General features: G+C 40.3%; 1 protein-coding gene and 1 long non-coding RNA gene across 36 annotated transcripts in view; both read right to left on the reverse strand.

Moving 5' to 3' along the window:
• The window catches only part of ITPK1 (inositol-tetrakisphosphate 1-kinase), a 154,391-nt gene that overhangs the window by 106,851 nt on the left and 28,355 nt on the right, over positions 1-19,185 (reverse strand). For 32 of the 35 annotated variants that reach the window (XM_086893091.1, XM_086893085.1, XM_086893096.1 and 29 more), the window contains one exon: positions 820-844. The exons of the other annotated variants lie outside the window; for them this stretch is intronic. In XM_086893091.1, coding sequence (XP_086749217.1) covers positions 820-844 — 25 coding nt within the window. The remainder of the gene's footprint in view (positions 1-819; positions 845-19,185) is intronic. 35 annotated transcript variants of the gene reach the window in all.
• LOC147652696 (uncharacterized) lies at positions 2,276-3,100 on the reverse strand. Its single transcript, XR_015288035.1, has 2 exons — positions 3,016-3,100; positions 2,276-2,410 (listed from the first exon to the last, which is right to left on the reverse strand). It is a non-coding gene; the product is annotated as an uncharacterized LOC147652696 (long non-coding RNA).

Below are 19,185 nucleotides of genomic sequence, written 5' to 3' on the forward strand. Positions count from 1 at the left end.
CTTGCTGGTGTTGAGAAGCACCTTTCACATGGATTTAAGAGCAACCTTGATTACCCATGGCTGGCACACTATTTTCCTCCTCTCTCCTCTCTCACCTCTATTGAGGCAGTGTTGTCATCACTTTTACTAAGTAAGGAACTCACCACTTCAGAGTTCAAAACGAGCACCAGGTAAGTATCAGCAAGACTGAAACCTATGACATACAGCTCTTCTAAGTACCCAAAATAAGCCAGAAAGAGAATGCTTCCCCTTCATCTTTCAGGGCTAACAGTGTTCCATATCACAGCTGACACGTAACATAATTCCTTTCACAAGCTGACACCATCCTTTAAGTAACATCTTGTCTGAAACACGACCATTCAGACCTGGGGAAGAACAAATGTAGCCAACACTTGAACTTATCCGTAGATGGCCCACAACTTGAAGGTACTTTAGTATCATTTCACTGCTCAATGGTTACAAGAACATTCCTTCTGCCATAGCTGTTTTTTCACAGGGCAGATCCTGTTTCTGTTAAGCTTGACTGCCTGTGAATGCAATTAAAACAGTAACATCACCTAATCAACTCAGATCTTATTAACTGGCAGACACAAGAAAAGCCTAACTGCATTCCCACTTTCACTAGGGTACCTATTAAGCTAGACTGCATGTGGGCATAACACGTGCTTCATAAAAGGGGAATCCTATCTTTCCAAAAGCAGTATCTTATAAAGAAATGAATGGAAAGAAAAATCATTAAGCCCAGGCAATATCAGCATCCAAATGAGAGTATTTAAAATCAGAAAGCCGCCTTTACAAGAAAATAGAGCTTTTACTCACCTGTACTACTTCTACGCCTCTTTTCCTGAAAAAAAAGGAAGAAAAAAAAAAGGAAAGGTCAGTGTTGGAAATATGGGGAATACATAAAAACAAAAACTATTGGAGAAGCACTGCTTCTACTAGAACGCAAACAATAAAAATCTGCACTAATAACCTGATTCAAATTCAGGAAAGCACTTGTTCAGTTTCTTTCCCTGTCTAGGAAGCATTTTTAGGCAGATTCTGAATCATGGCCCCAGAAGTAACTCAAGATGAATACTAAGCAGCTACAGTGCTGGGACTGATAGAGCTGTCAGGTGAGCACAGGTAGGAAGTGGGTGATATTAGGGAGGGAGCATCTCTGTTTTAATTACATCTAGTTTGCTTTTCATTCCTCATCTGCCCTCAGAGTGTGCGAACTGTACCACAGCACATTGTGCATGCTTGACAGATCTCTTATTTTGAACCAAGGATACAGGTATAAATGTCAGGGAGAATGAACACTGCACCTTACATCCATTTATCCTCTTATTAACAGCCTTATTTTAACCCTGTCGTCTTGGGTACACAGGATCCTACACTGTACTTCAGTTCAAAGGCTTGTAGACGACAGTTTGATTGCTTTGTGAGCACAGTTCAAATACTTAGGGTTTATCAGAAAGGCCCAAGCCTCTGGCCAGATGGAGAATCTTTCCAGTGATCCTGAATTGCCAGGGATGAAAGACTGGAGAGGCCTATGAATTATATACCAAAATGCTGAGAAATACAATTGGTAGAGCCAGCTTAGGCAGATTTCCATTGACAGTTGTCTACTCTGCTGGTATGAGAATTGAGATTCAGGTACATGCAGTCAGACAATGCTCAGTCACTGCCTTTGACAAGTTATCAAGCAAAACAAACCATTTCTGCACTAATCTTGAGAGCAGAACTGAATCCCTGGCACAAAGCCCAGCCATTCCAGCTCCTTGCCCTCCTCCCAATACACGCAGGCTATTTAAGGAAGTTAGAATTTTCTACTCACTTTGAAGACACAGGAAATTTAACTTAAAAACAAAAAGCCTCAGCAAGCACAAGACAGGAATCTCTCTTCCTTGTTCCCACTAGCCCCGTATGTGAAAATCAAAGCCCCCTTTTTGGGGGAGATTATAGAACAGGACGGCCTAACTCTGCCCTCAATGCTTTTCTATCTAAGAGCGTCTGTGTTGTTGTCCATAGTCACAAATGCTGCACACTGCTGAATACACAATGGCTCCTCCAGTTTTCCACCCAATACAGTAGGTCTTTCTTTTGGGAGGCCATTACAAAGACGCCCAAAGGGACAGGCGATCAATCAGCATCTATGACACAAATTGCCCGGTCTTCCACTTTACCAGTCTGGAGTCTCTCTGGCCTGGAAGCAGCATTCAATGCACAGACACAGCAGAGAGCCTGTTTTGAGAGCTCAGCAAGGAAATAAAAGAGAAAATGAAACCAAGCACCTCTTGCAAAGAATTTCAAAGCCCTCTTGGAGGTAACAGTAGCTGTAAGCGGTGGGTGATTAATATACTCCCATTATGGTGTGGGAAGCACTACTGTAGATCATCACCTTAGGCTGGCCAGATGTGTTCCAACTCTGTGGTGAGAAGAAAATATGAGTCTTGTAGAGAAAAAGTTAATAGCCAAATTGTTGAAAGCATGATTTTCACAGAGCTAAGCAAGAAAAATAGGAAAAATTAGGTAAGGAATGCTATTTCGTAAATTAGGGCAGCAGACTACTCAGAAGCATTTCAAGTATTGTAAGCTAAAACTTAAGATAATCAAACATTTTTGCTGTGTCTGCCCTGGAGTAAACAGAACAACTCAGAAATACCATGGAAATATACCAGGCTTCAGTCAAAATTGCACCAGAGACCCTGGAAGGACAGTGGCTGATGGCAAAAGCCGCATTTCTTGTCATGCCTATATACACACTGAATAAACTTTATTCTACTTTGAGGAAGATAAATATTCCTGAGCTGGGTTCTCTCAAACCCATGTGAGAGAAAGAATCAGTCCAAATGGTTTCTAATCCCCCCAAAATGAACTTTGCAAATTTTCTGGGACTTACTGAAACCAACTGCACTGTCCCAGCAGAAGGGAAGGAGCCAGAACAGCACACAGGCAGAGAGAGACGGGTGCCTGCTCTCAGGTATGATGCCACACGTGCTTATAAAGGTACAGGAAGAAGGAAGCAGTTACCAAGGCTGGCTTGTAGGCTGGTCTTCCCCTTTTCAGAGGGGAGCAGGATATCCTTTCTGTCACCTGAAATATGAGAACTTTTTCTACTTAAACCTGGGTGAGAAAAAAACATAGAAGCATTTTGAGGACTAATTAATTTGGGAAAAAATCTTCTACCAAAATATTATCATCTGAAAATAACGTATTTTAAAAACAAGAAGTATCCAAACAACCAGGATGTCAAACCACCATACACCTCAGTTTTGTTATTAGCTTATTCTCTTATATTCTTATATTGTTATTCTCTGCCTGGAAGATTTCCTAAGCCAGTGACTCCAGGCTTTTCAGCCAGGCAGGTCACAGCTGCAGGCTCAGGGCAGCAAGACATCCCTTATGCAACCAAGCATGCAATACCATCTAACCACACAAGCTGCCTTACGTCACCTGGGAAAGGGCTTAGGGTCAGGCATGGAAAGAAAGCTGATCCTATGCACAAGAAACTCTAGGACCTTTTAAAAAAAAGAGTAAACAGAGAGAAAGAAGCAGACTGTGGGCCATAATTCCCCAACAAGGGTTTGCCTGTGCAGGACACACAATGGAGACAAGAGTTGCTGAATGAACTGTGCTGGGAGTCTGACAGAGCCATGGACCAGCTACCACTTCTTCCTATTGTGCTTTAAAAAGCCAGTAAGAAAAATACGTCCTACAACTCTCATTCTTTTGGGCTGTTTCTTTAGCAGAGAACAGGCAGGGCATGATGGACAGGATGGGATGACTATTTCACCTGGTGTACTGACCACTACTCTTCTGTCCCTCATGGCATTGTCCATGACTTTCTAGCTTCCCATGCAGTTCGAAAGTGAGCCACTGCCTACCAGGGGAAGGGCTCCCATTCCCAGCTGGCCTGGCTGCCTGCTGACAAATCTCTCTTTCTGAGGAGAAAAGAAAGGTCATTATTAGCTGTATTTCCCTTCTGCCTCCAAAGAGGCAACTCAGCTGTGTCTAAGAGAGACTCTGTCTGTTCACTTTCATTGAATAGACATTTGAAAAATGGTCAGTTCTAAACTACATTCACAGAAGTAGCTAATTTTAAAATACATTTCATTTCAACAATCATCTGCACACTGCAACACTTACAGGAAAACCAGAAACATTTAAGTAACTGCTGCATTAGCCTGCAATACCAAATAAAACCCAAAAGCTTGTTCCAACTTAGTAGTTCTATACCTGAAACCACTGAACAACTCTAATGGATAATGCAAACCTGCTGTATATAAGAGCAATTAAAATAATTACCATGCTAGTTGACTTAATGTTTAAATTAGAATGATGTATGGATTTAAAGAAGAATTCAATATTAAGTTTTTAAAAGCACATTAATTAATGTCTTGAAATTGATGCTTTACCACAGCCTCAAACTATGTAGAATAGAGGGCTTTTGTGGTTGGGATTATGTTTTTTCTAACATTCAAAGTAAACAGTTTGGCCTAATTCCCCACAGCATCTAGGACCTGAATATCATAGTGAATGACAGTTAAAAGAGAAAAAATACTATCAGGTTGTATATTACAGTCATAGTTAAATTAAGCAAATTGTTTCTGCTGTATGTTCCGAGTGATAGATTGAAAAATGCCAAATGGAATTTACAATTTGAAAAGTAAAAGGCAACCTTTGTATTGTACATGCAGTGAAGTTAATTTTCTCAGATATAACTTTGAAAATTTCTCATGTAAAGAAGCGGCAAATAAATAATAAAAATGATAATAATAATGTATTTCTTTAATATTAAAAAAAGGCATTTTCACAGAAAATAAGTACACTGGCATCAAAGGGAGCTTATAAATGTTAATGCATCAGAGCAAAAACCTGAAGCCACTAAGACTTTCCACCACACTGCAAACCAGCCAGTACTGGACAGCCACAACCTTGTGGACACCCATTTCCCCTCTTGGCATAAAGGCAAGCTCAGCTCAATTGCCTTAGCTTTCCCATTAGCAGAATACTCCACATTTTTTTTATTAGACATTCGTGACAATCCTTGCTTTTATTATTTTTCATCGCTGATGGATTCTACCTTATTGTCTATCAGAGAAGCAACCAAGCAGCAGCACTAATATTAGGGTGCTTGCTGTCCTGGGGCTCTGGCTCACAGCCACATCCATCAGTGCATGAGGACAATACCTGAGGGCATCTGAAACAAGGCAAAACTCAGCTGTAACAGGGGTCCAGAAGTTTGGTTTTTTGCACACAGACTATCAAGCAGGCAATTGATCACTTATTTTGACTAATTTATATCTGACTACACTTACCTTTTAGCAAGCTTTTCCCCACTAATCTGTATTCTGGAAAGTTTTATGTCTGAAATGGATCAAAAGTTGACATTTGTGGGAGGGAGTTCTCAATTTCCTCAGTCTGTAAAGCATCATAGATCCAAAGAAGAATGGCAGTAGAGTGCACCTTTACAGTCTGGTAGGTACAGATAACATAGTACAGAAAAGAAAACGTTTCACTTCAAACTCTAAGTGCTCTTTAAGTGAGCTGGAAAAAAACCCAAGACTTTGGGCTACCGTGGAAGACCTTTCAAGTAGGATAAAACCCCAGAGAAGGCAGCCACATTCATGCATTTCTTCCTTGTTTGTATAAACAGGGGATGGTCCAAGTAATAGGAGCCCTCACACATCAGACACTACAACACCGTAAGAGATTTTCACACCACCACCCCATTCACATGTGACATTTGGTAGAACTATCTGATGTTCTCCACACCTTCAAAGTGTTATATCATCCCATTTACAGCCATAAAAATGCTTCTTAAGAGTGCTGTATCAGAACAAAGTGCCCTGAAAGGGACTAGAAAGTAAGAGAGGATCTTGGTAGAGCAGCATTGCTCTGGTATTCACCTGCAGGGCCATGAATTCCCACTACAACACACACAAACATTCACCAGCACTTCACAGCAAAGATACAGCTGGAAACCCACCAACCCCATATCCTGAAAGAGCAATGACAAAGTGAAGCATCCAACACCAATGCTTCAGACATTCAAGCAGAAGGGAGGAAAGGGCCATGAAAGAAAGAAAATAGGTACTGCAAACAGTAACTAAAGGAAATAAACTCCCTTTAGTGACTAAATATTAAGACAAAGTTTCAGTCTGTTTAACAAAACATTACAGGGCTACTAATTTCAGCACTAAAAAAGTTCAGTTAATGTGGAAATAAAAATCTGTGTATACCAAGTTATAAAAACCATAAAACCAGTCAATGCAAACTCAAAAGAAATCTGTTTTCTTTTTAAACTAGGCATTTAAGATGGATCAGTGCTGCTGAGCTCTGCCAGACTCTTTTCTTGGAACTAATGACCCCGGGTTCTGGGAGCCTCTACTCGCTACTTTCCCAGCAAGAACAGAAAACCTTTAACCACAGTCTTCTGAGAGAAAAAATAACCTGAAAAATCATCAGTGGGAAGAAGGAATGATTAACAGCTGCATAGAAAAATTATTAAAGGCAATGAGTTATTCATCCTACCAGGCATTCAGAGATGGATTTAGTACCTGACGACAATTATAAGCAATTGGGCAGGGTTGAGTCTTTAGCCATAGGCTTACCCCGCCAGATATTATCATATCCAGTTCCCAGCTACTGCAAGCAGCCACACCACATGATCTCTTTATAAACTTATTAAAAACCACCTTCAAACCAAGCTGCTTTAGAACTGTATCTTCCGTTACAAGATATTAATTTCCCAAAGGTCAGAGTCCTTCAAATTTGCAAGCTAAATTGCTCGAACATCATCTTTTGGCTTCAATAAACTGCTCACTTCCTTAAGCGCTGCAAAGGGCACACACATCCTCTCTGGTCCCAGTTCCCTTTGTCTCCCCATGACCCCAGTCACCCCAATGTTAATATGACCCTTAATATGCAGAAAGCAAACACATGACCCATGCCTTTCAAAAATCTTTCTAAGGCCACGAGACACCAGTGTTGGCTAAAAGAGACCCAAGAAGAAGGCAGCAGAATCACAAGGCAGAAGACAATATCCCTTCCAGGGACAGACACAGTATTCATCTTTACATACAAAAAACTCTCACTGCAGAAGCTATTAGAGGCTTCTAGAAACATAAGAACATGGTGGGAGGGTTCCTATGACTGGGGAGCTGGAATGAAAGATACCAGCTCTTTAGGAAGGACAGGCAAGGGAGTCACCCTCTCTATGTCAGCGACCAGCTGGAGGGCAAGGAGCTCTGCCTGGGAATGGATGAGGAGGACACTGAGAGCTCACGGGTCAGGACAAGTGACATAAACTGCTTGACCAGGAAGACCAAGCAGATGAGGCCCTGTCTGTGTAGATACCTAGGAATAGCCTCATATCACAACCCCTGATTCTCACAGGACACTTCCCAGCAAGATCATGGAACAGATCCTCCTCAAAACTGTACTAAGACACTTGGAAAATACAGAGGTGATTCAGGACAGCTAGAAAATTATGCCTGCCAAATTTGGTGGCTAAAGGAAGAGCAACTGATGCCATCAACCTGGACTTGTGCAAAGCATTTGAGACTGTCACACATGACATCTTTATCTCTAAACTGCAGATGTGCCTTGATGTTCTGAGAAGATGCTTCAGCTGCTCTCATCTTCACTGCACAAAGATGACCAATTCAGTATGGCAAGTGAGATGAGGCTCTGCCCCAGGCTGGTACTGCAGGTTCTGCAGATCTCCTGCACACCACAAGGGAAAACAAATGCACACCTCCACTCTATTAAAGCCAAAGGATACAGAAAGAAAGGCATGTCTGCCAAGCCAGCTTTCATCTAGAAATGGCTTTTAATCTACTAACTCTGAAACCAAAGGCTGTATATCCTCTATAACTTTCCAAGACTTTGGCAAACAGCCTTGAATAAACCTTTTGGGAGTTTTTATAGAGGCCAGACACCCACTAAGACATGCATGAGAAATGGGCAATATGCAATTTTTTTTTTCATTTCTTGGATCTCTAAACGAGATTGGGCATTTTTTTGGCAGAAATTACAGACGTATTTAAGTTCAGCAACTTGCCACGCAAAAATGAGTTTATTCATCTTCAGCCAGGCTTCAACTAAGATATATAGGTGTCTGGAGCTTTCTTCTTTGTGCAAGACTTCATTATACAAACAGGAGAAAGTTAACATGTCTGCTCATTGAAGAAACCTGATTGCAACTCCTTTCTTCCTCTCCAGAAGGGATTGTGTTTGGGCACTGTAAAGTCAGACACTAAGCCTCCATTAAGTTTCATCACCTTTGAGAACACTTGTGATTTATTGTCTTTTACACTCACCAAGTGAGCACTGTTCGCATATGCAAGGAACAAATTTTCCTCTATGGAACTAGAATCAGCCATAGCCACAGACATAACCAATAACAGGAGCCTGTGCAGGGAAGTTACTGTGACCAGATAAATACACTGGCACAAATAAGAATCAAGTTAAAAAAACATCCATGCAAAGGTTTAGCATTCCTAGACATTCCTAGAAAGCTTTTCCCTTCAAACTTTGCATCAGTTAAGGCTCACATAACTCATCCAATCAGGTCCTGTTTTGTTTGTTCCTTTGAAATGCACTTCAAGCTTCAGCCTTTTTTTTGGGCACTTATGCATATAGCTGTTATTTTAAAGAGGATTGGCTGGTTTAGCCCCAAATAAATAGCTGGTTAAAAGCAGTTCAGTATCATCTAAAAATGTATTTAATCTTTTTTTCACTATGCAGCTTCCCCAAACACTGTATGAACCATGTCAGTGGAAAAGAGATGAGCACTTAGAATCTGAGAAGAGCACTTCTGCAGTCTGGTACTCTATTAGAGAAGAAAAAGATGCTCAGCAGAAAACGCATCATACAAATTAAAGAAATGTGAATTGAATTGCTATTCTCCATTTGAACAGATGCAGATGCCAATACCAATAATGGGCATTTTCCTCCACTGTAACAGATTCTTCTGCTCAATTTTACATCAAATCTTTGATTTTATATCAAAGTAAAATGATTCTACTTTATTTGGAAGCCTCGCTGGACAGGTTCACAATAAAATGAAAGCTTGGCTTCCAACAAGTGATGATCACACTCTTTGAAAATATTCCATCTATTGACATGTGGCCAACTTCCCTGAGAAGTAATAGGATAGAGTATTTGACAGTGCTGCAGTGAATATTCTTCAAGGCCTACACAAACTACACATGATCCTGAAAATTAAATAAAATTTCTGCAACATGCAATATTTGAGTATGGTCCTTACAATAAAAAGTATCTAAAAGGAGAATCAGCAAGTTAAAAAATGTTCTTTACTATAAAGCATACAGAATTATTTTAATAGCTGATGTGAAAATTGAAGTAGGGATCAAAAATAATTAATAAAAAACCCCAAAACACACACCCTGATCAAAAACGTTCAGGTAAGAGAAGAGAGTTTTCCACTGATCTCATTGGATAGGGCTGCAGTTTGAGTTCGAAATCCAACAGATAGAACAAGGTATCACTGCCAATTTCTTAATATCAAGGCAATATAAACCATGAAGATTCACAGAAATACACCAAAACTTTGAGTGGGGATAGGCATAGGATTGTTATGCACAGGATCAGTCAAGGTCAGAAAATACAAGCTTGAAGTTGGACCAGAGAGCAGACAGTGAGATGAAAAGTCTCCCTTGTTCACCATAGTTTCTGCACCTGAAAAGCACAAAGCATCTTCAAGAAATCTCTACCCTAGCTGATGAAAATTCCATCATGGTGATTAGACCACTTCAGAGAAGCACATCTATGTATGTGCTACAAATACATCTTTTTTATCAGGTATTTTATCTACTCTACATTATATTTAAGTTTACTGTTAGAGAAAGATTAAAATTCTCCCTATTTCTTCCAGTCCATAGGTTCTTGCTTTAAGCAATAGCATATGTACAGGTTTGCCAGAACACCCATTTTCTTGTTTGCTCCAGTAGACTGTTAACAGTGCATTAAGAGAAAAAACCCCAACCCTCTGATAAACCATAAAACACAAATACTGCCTGGTTTTTATCCAAGCTGTTAGAAAATACATCTGTCTGAAAGGGAAAGTGAATGACAAAGACAGAAGTTCAATGCAAATTCTGTTTGCTTGCAAGAAGTTTACAGCATCCCATCTCTGTGAACCAAACATTTTTTCTCTGATCAGCTTCAGCCCTTCTGCAGGTGTGACTTTTACCCAAGAGGTCCCTTCAGAGCTCTGCCTTGAGCCAATACCCACAGCATGTGCCTTGCTGTCTCCCACATCCCTGACCTTCAATGGCACATGCTCCTCTCTCTCACACTGACACTGTGGTACACACAAACACACAGGGCCCTCTAATCCTGGCCTTTTTTTTTTTTCTTGACTTGGCCTAGACAGCAGCTGTTACAGCCATCGTTTCCATCAGTGACTGAACACATGTATTTTCAGATGACAACTTTCCCAAATTTGGCCAGGGCATGCAGGAGATCACATACAACCCCCTAAATGCTATTACATTTTTTAACCAGACTCAGCTTCAGCCCCAATTCAGATCTGCTGGGGAGTCTGCTACACTGCATAACTGGGAGAGCCTGACAATTTCTTGGGCCACCTTATATTTTCTAGAAGCTGCCTCAACAAGCTAAATCTTACCTGGTCCCTGAGCTCTGTTACTCATACTCTTCCTTCTCAGAAAAAAAGTCTTAGGCCAACAGTTCAGCTGCATCTTTTACATTTGCCTCCCTTTATGCACTTACCTAGATTCCCTGGTACCTGCCCCTCCCCATTACAAGACTGCTGTGATCACAACATGCCGATGACTTTAAAAGATAACCTGAATTCCACTAACAGGAAAAGGAAAAGCTGCATTTCTAATCTACCAAATTACCATTGTCCTTATCACTAAGTGGGTGGACATATAAACAGCTGATCCAGCTTTTGAGTGGGATTTGGAGAGGCAGTCACACAAAGGCACAGGAGCAGCTAGTTGTTTTCCTCTGGGTTATATTTGTTCATCTCCGCCTTGAAATTCACCCTTCAATCCCAATAATTGGCAGCAACTAATTAGAACGAAAAATACAAGTAGTTTATTATATGTTTGATTACATGTTTGATTACACATGATCACAGAACAAATCTCTCTTGGACAAGTATAGTCATTTTCTCTTGCTTGCTTCTATTGTTTGTAGACACAAGAGATAAGCACTGTGGAGATGCTGTTGTACCGTGCACTGGGATTTCAAGCCTATAGGTGACTGCACAACACAAGGCAAGGAGAAGCTGCCCACTCCTCTGCTGTTTCAGATTGATTTCCACATGGCTTATTGTTGGATGCACACTGCTGCACCCCATGTTCCCTCTTTAGGGCTTTCACATCCAACAGAGTGTTATATACCAGATCAGCTCAAAGATACTGCCAGAATTACATCACAGGTTAATTGGAGATCCAATCAAAATAAAGGAAAAGGACTTGTTTCAACTTTTAAACTGTTGTAATTCAAAAAAATATGTAAGAACTTGAAAAATCATTATACATAAGAAAAAATCTGCATTAAATAAGAGCTTAAAATAAAATCAAAAATTCTGAATGTCTTAGAGCTTTGAACTGTAAGTAACAGGACTTTTGTTCGTCCCATTTGCTCTTACTTCTCAAGTAACAGTTAATTAAAACAACTATATTACAGTACTAAAATTTGGAAATGTACACATTTACCTCTCAATCTCTTAGCAAGTAAAAAAAAAATTGTTCAGAATATTTTAATGAATTCGTGAGGACAAAAGAAAATCCTTGAACAAATGTCTACTTTTACATTCCACTAGCACATCTATCTGCAACAGCAGGATTTCTTATGCCATGAAGTCTTTTTCCCTGGCAGCATGTTTTCACAGCCCTTTGCACATCAGATCCCTGCAGTCAGCTGTGTTTCATAGCTAAGGAGGCAGCTCCACACCCAGCTTTACGTAACCCCCTTACATGCAGTTGCTCAGCCTCGCTGACTTCACTCTTGCACTGGGTGGGTATTATCTGCCTAGATGGACTGGCAGGCTTTTGTGCTTGGTCAGCACACAGTCCAAGGTGCCAAATATACAGGCATCACCCTTAACTAAGGGCAAAAGCTAATCCAATTTAGCAAAAACAATCCTCTTCAAAATCATCCCAGCTGACCATAATGTCATGATGATTATAAAATGAGAATCAAAACCTTGCAGAAGTTGCACTTAGGTTGTAAACTGTCCTATTATTTAGACTACTCCACCACATCTCATTGAAACACTGCATCACCCCTAATTATCTTCTCTAGTTTCCAGATAAAATTTTAAAAAATGCCAGGTTACTTGTATTTTTGCAAGAATAATTTAAATACTAGCATTTTTCCCTCCATCTGAATCCTACCATCAACATCCACACTGCATAAAAAAAATCTTCCTCCAGCCTGGCCTGCATGTCTCCACACCACTGCTCCAAGGCAGACACCATCCAAACATCCTCCAATGCCACAAACAGCTCTTCAGACCAGGCAGCACAGCTGACAACAGCCCACCAAGGCAGTCCAACAGCACATAGCCAGCCTTGATTTTGCAGCAGGACCCTCTCTCAAGGTCTGGCTTTAAGAGAAGCCCAGTTCCAGTGTTAAGTACTGAAGTGCAGATTTCCTGAACCAACAAAAACACTGACCTACATATTGGTCAGACATAATACCTACAATTCCAATTACTAATTTCCAGTGGAGTTTACAACAGTGCTCCAGGGCACTTTTAAGCCACAGACCCTGCTTACAGAGATACACTACATTTTCATTTATGTCCCTGTCTGTCTTCAGCATATTTAGTCAGAAGTGACCTTGGAAAGGTAAAAGATTATTTAATTGTGATTCCATTCTTTTTACACTGTGATGTTCTCCTTAGAAAAATCCCAGTAAAGTCACATCTATATTTTTTTACAGAATATTTTCCCTGGTGAAAATTAACTTCTCAACTCGTATCACTAGTGAAAAAAAAGCCTACAGGCAAACAATTGGGAAATGAAAGAAAAAAATGTAAAACTGCATTTCTGGCCATTTAAGGCTATGAACTGAGAAAGAATGAATAAGCCTTTGCGTGAAAACAAAACAGAATTTTAATATTGTTAAAAGCAGGAATATTTCTCTTTTTCAAATAATTCTATGTAAAATATGCCATTATAACCAAGACCCTAACCCACTAAGTATTGCATCCTATTTTACAGTAAACTGCTTACAGATGATTCCAAAGATAACCTGTGTGCTACACTTGCCATTAAAGTTCTCCCTCTGCTCATACACTAGAGAGAACTAGAGAGAACATAACCCCAAAGAGCAAGTTTCTTTTCATTTCTTCCTGAAAGTTTACCACTGCCTCGGTGCTAGGCTTGCTCAAGATCTAATGTCTCTATTTACCTACAGCCACACAGCTCTTGTGCTGTAATTTAATGGCACCAAGTCAAACATCACGGGTCTTACACCTTTCCCATAGTGTAAGGAGGCAGGGCATGCTTATGCTGTCAAGTACCAAACGCCTCCACTGATGATGAACATGCTCAGAAAATACAGGCAACAGAAGCTGTGGATGTGAAGCTTGCCATTACAGACACATCACACACATAACCAAAGTTTGTATTTCTTCTATAAACCCAGATAAAATGGTATTTTTAAAGAGCTAAAGTTAGAATTCAGTTTCTCAGTGGAGAGATTTACATGAAATGGGTTTTAGAACTGCAGCCTCTGAGGAGGACCTACTGAGTCCCGTCAGTGCCTCAATCAGAACTCATTTCAGGGGGGGGAAAGCTAGGACTGTAGCCTCTGCCTCCTCTCATGCTGTCCCTCACTTTACTGATGGCGCTGTTTCTCTCTCACTCACTTCTCTTGGATCACCTCTCACTTGGATCACCTTGACTTTCACTAGCTGCATCCCACAGGCTCAACAGTTCCCCTGGCTATGTCTGCATCTCCCTCCAAAGGCCCATCTATCCTGTACTCCACACAAAAGAAGGAACTCCTCAAGTCCTTCCATGTTCATCCTGCAGTACCCACTGCCTTCGTTTGCTTTTCTTAGAAACCCTGAATGTGAGACCTGTGCATTCTAGGACCCAAAGACAGCCAGCTCAAGAGCCCTCAGCCTTGGCAGCCCTTGCCTGGGAGGACACTGCAATACTGCAACCATCCCTGCTGCTCTCTACACCAGTGGTACAAGACAAGGTGGCAGCTGTGGTGCTGTCCTTTTTGTCCTCCACATCGTGGTAGTCTTGGGGGAAAAACACCTGCTAGACACCATCATATCTTTCGCACCCAAAACAACCAGCAGCAAGTTTTTAAACATCAGTGAGCATTTTGGACATTGCCAAAAACTGATACCTACATAGCAACAATGATCCTGAATTTCATCACTTCCATTCATATGTTCAAGACAACAATCCAGCTAGATTAACTGCACAGTGGGCCAGTACCATCACCAAGTACTCCATCCACAATGAAAACTACTCTAGCAGCCCTTTACCACTAACCACACAGCTGCAGAATGGACAAATCACACACAGAATCACAGCATCAATTACGTTGGAAAAGACGTCTGAGATCAAGTCCAACCTATGACTGAAGACCACCATGTCAACTAGACCAAGGCAGCAAGTGCCACATCCAATATTTCCTTAAAGACCTGCAGGGAGGATGACTCCACCACCTCCCTGGGCAGCCTGCTGCCATATCTAATCACCCTTTCTGTAGAGAATTTCTTCCTAATGCCTAAATTAAGCTTGCCCTGGCACCCAGTCACAGCTTTGCTTAACATAATTTCTTCAACACAAGTGGGACTACACAGAAATTCTTCCAAAGGATTTACAAAGCCAAAAGGAAAAAAACACATTTAAATCTCCTCCTTGAAAAAACAACAAAAGAACCAAACAAAACCCAAAAAACAAATGACAAAAAAAAAATAATCATACCTTAAAGAAGCAAGGGAGAGAGACCAGAAAACAGATCAACAATATGGGAAATCTATGGCACACTGCCAGCCTGAGTATAAAATAAGAACACACGCAGTAAGGATCTCCTTTCCCTGATGCAAACATGCGGCTCCAGAAGCCAGTACTTGTCCATAAATAATCCACAAAAAAACACAGTAAAAAGAAAATAGTCTCACACCATGACAACTCAACAACATGAATTTTCTTCAGAAAAATTAGAAACAGCATCCCAACTTAAGTACATGCATGACCCTTGTATTGGATCAGAAAGGGTGCTCAGACCAGCTCAGAGCATCACAGCAGGCAGTCCACTCCGATTGCCATAGCCATCTTCTTTCTTAGATATGGCTCACAGCTGTCCATTTGAAAAGCAGCCAGGAGAGGAGGCATAGGACCTTGTAGTCTATAAAGGTTTCATTCTGGTTTGGCATTTTATTCTTTCCCATGAGAGCACTCCTTGAAACCTTCACATACCCAGAGATTATCTGAACACACTGTGTTCTGCAGACACACTGTTTTCAGTACTGTGACTGAGACAACTGACATACAAGAGCTCACCTTAAAATACTGACCTTCTTCTAAAGCAAATTAACTGCCCCCTTTTTTTCCACTTGGGAGTGTTTAGATTACACTGCTCCACTTTCACTGTTAGGATGGGATCTGAGGCCAGAGGTTCACACACCTACACCCTCACCTGTAAGGGAAGACTGAAACACTACATTGTGTTGCTTGCTGGTCACTGGAAAGAGGTATGGTGCTATTTCTCAAACATTATTTCAGAAGAAGCATCAAATGATCCTAGACTTCAGAAAATAACTATGCAGTCTTCAAATCTCCTAGGAGATCTAGGCCTCATTTAGAAGGGAAAAAAATAGTTTCTTGGTACAATGGTGAACAGCAGCTTCTTTTAGAAAGAAAGACTGCAGACCATACCTGATCTTTTAATTTTTTAAATAAGCATGACAAAACCAAGCTGTTACCATGGCTGATACAACCCTCAAACAGCCAATCATTTTAACCTTTTAGATGTTTAATACAAGTAAAACTACGTAGACTAAACCAGAAGGAGCACAGACTTCCTGAAGAGCCAGTCCCAGTAAACATACAGATGTGTGTGAAAGAAAACTAATCACTTTAGAGAAGTCATAATTTCTCTCTTTTTCTTTTTTTTTTTTTTTTAGTTCACAGCTAGATAAGTTATATAGCACCTTCATAGATAAGCTGCTATAAGAAGAGTAAGTGACTCCTACTTTGGAATTTTTTTTCCAAATTTTCTGTGTTAGGTAAACCTTCCCATTAGCCTCAGCAGGCTTATGTTCAAGCTCAAATTTATTTGCAGCTTCCAGAGTTTTCATTTTCCTGGGCAGGTTTCATGTGCACTTGAAAAATGGCAACTGCTTGCTCTACAGAATTACAAGGGCCCTCTTGGAAATCAGGCAGCCACAAAATGTAAGCAAGAAAACAATGCTGATCACTATCACTGCCTCTTCTGCACCGGACCAGTACACAGCCTACTGACTCCTCCTCTCCTCTTTGCTTTTCAAATCATAGTTTTATTTTCACCACAAATTAAAGTTACCAAGTTAGGAAAGTCAATGCAAGAAGATGAAATCTTAGTTTGGCAAAAACTGAGTAACTTACCCTGCATATTAACTGAAAATAAGCTAAATAAGTCTGAAAGACAACAGCAGTTGAATGAATTAAAATTTTTAAAACATCTTGGCATCCTCAACAACAAGGTCCAATGATATTTCTTTACAGAAATCACCAATGAGAAGGAGACAAATTTTAACAACTTTTTAATTTTGAACCATGTATTGGAATAGCTAAGTGAACCAAGAGCCCCTGAAAAATATTAAGATGAAGCAATATATACATTGGCTCTTCTTTGAGATCCAATGATCTATGAGCAGTGCAGATGCAATGTTCAGCCACTGAACAGCATTCAAACAGGTTTGTATCATTTCAGACAGGCAAAACAAGTATATTAGAAAATTCATTAATTTACTTAAGTTACAGTGAAGCCTACTACTGAGGCAAAAGCCTACACTATTTTGGCTGCCAGGCCTATGTCTGATTCAAGGGTTTTCAGACTCTTGGATAGGAGAGCGTTCCTTGATCTGGAAACTCCCTGTACAACCCCCATCTTAGGGAATACATCTAAGACATCAAGATTTAAACAGATTTCAATTGTTCCCAGCTCATCTACGTACACCTAGCTCTCTGCTCGTATTTCAAAGCTGTCTGGGCAGCATGCTTCAAAAGCCCCTCATAGTCAAACCATACATTTACAGTACAGCAGGAAAAAGCCATCTCACAGGTTTTTTGGGGATTGGCCTTGCAGAAATACCTCCGAGTTCCTGTAGGCATCCAACACTGACAACAGGCATTTTAAATAATCTAATTTCCTGAAGCATTGGAGAGGAGGAAGAAAGACAAGGAAGAAATTTTCACTTTCAAAGACAAAGAATGAGAAAAAGTTAACCTTTTAATAGTTTTTATTTCATCAAGTTTTACTGTAAGAGAACCTTCATCTCTGCTGTTATAGAAGGCTCCAAAAATTATCCTCTCAAAGCCAAAGCAGCTGCAGTAAACAGCCCCACACAGACATTCACACAGACTGCTTCAAAGATCAAAAAATATTAAAACAGAAACATTCTTCAGCACAAGTTTTTTACTGTAATATTAACAGCACTGCTAGGCTGCTCCATTCTGCCTGGACCATCTCTAAACAACTGGCAATCTACTTATGGTTGAAAGGAGAGGGAACCAGGAGATTTCACATAGACCATGCACATTTTGAGAAACAAACATTTGGTGTTTCGGGTTTCACCACCAGAAGCGAGTGTGCTGGAAGTCCATTCAGCCAGGGAGCTTTCACACCCACATATCAGTCAACATAAGAAAAGGTGACAACAGCATTAAGAAGTAACAGGAAACTCAAATACTATACTTGGTCCTACAAAAACAAATTTCAAATGACAATACTGTATACTTCCCTGGGCCAAGCAAGCATGTAGCGTACTTTCATTGGCATCATGTTTTAATTACTACCTACCACATTTTTGATTCTTGGCCATCAATTGTTGTTATCAAGCTATGACATCTTTTAAGTGCCTGCTGTCAGTAGCTATAGTACAACAAGGCAAGAACAAGCCAGTGAAAGAAATCCATGCGGTGATCCAGGTTTGCCATCAAACTTGTGCCAACATGAACAAATTCAATTTCCATTCCATTCCAAGTCTCTCAGGCTTTCCATTAAAAAAATTAAATCTGAACACTAGTTCATAATATCCAGTTCCCAAGGAATCCAACTACAGAGATTCCTAATTGCTTCACAGGAGCTGGATTAGGCCAAGATCTGCAAACATGATCAGTTCCCACCAAGGTCAAAGAAACTCAACACCTTAAAAAGTAGGAGCTTTTCTGAATCTCAGCCTAATTCATATGCAAGGATTACTTTTTCAGGAATAAGTCCTTGCACAAAGAGCTTGTCCCCCATCTAATTTGTCTAAGGAACAAGATTTAGAGATCTTGATCTTACACATCAGGAAACAGCTTTGCACCAGAAGAAATCTTTGGTAAAGCTGTCTTAGAATAAATTACTTTGTTTCTGAAGTCTTGCCCAAGCTACGAACCAAGCATTTTAATTAAGGTCTCCTAATTGCAGTTAATTTGGGGTAGGGAGCAGGGAAGAAACATATTTTTTACACAGTCTGCTGGTACCAAAGTGACTTTAAAAGCACACATTAGCTGTAGTAAATGTTCTAACCATGTTCTGTGATTTCAGAAACACATTTCCCTGTTTGAAGAAACTTCCCAATATCTTTTTGTACAGAATTTTTTCACAATGACAAACAGGAGAAACTAGAAACCATGGAAAATCAGGGAAGTTATTTGTTAACATATGAACAGACACAGCAGGTCAGACTGAAAGTCTAACCTACTCTGCCTGTGGCTGTTCTTTCTGTTCTATAGCCAAAGACACAAAAGAAACATCCCAAAATACTGCTTTTCTTCAGCAATTCTCTTGGAAGCAGAGCTACACTGTTTCATCACTACTGCAGAAATACTAAAGGAAAACCCGATGAAAAGGAAAAGGATTAAGCATTACATTTTAATAGAATATTCAAGACAAACTAGGGATCAAATCACAGCACAAAAATATTTTGCCAACCCCCACCCAAACAATATGTACTGTGAGCCAAGATGCAGCCCT

This window comes from Cyanistes caeruleus, chromosome 6, assembly GCF_971803275.1.
Source record: "Cyanistes caeruleus chromosome 6, bCyaCae1.hap1.1, whole genome shotgun sequence".
NCBI lineage: Eukaryota > Metazoa > Chordata > Aves > Passeriformes > Paridae > Cyanistes > Cyanistes caeruleus.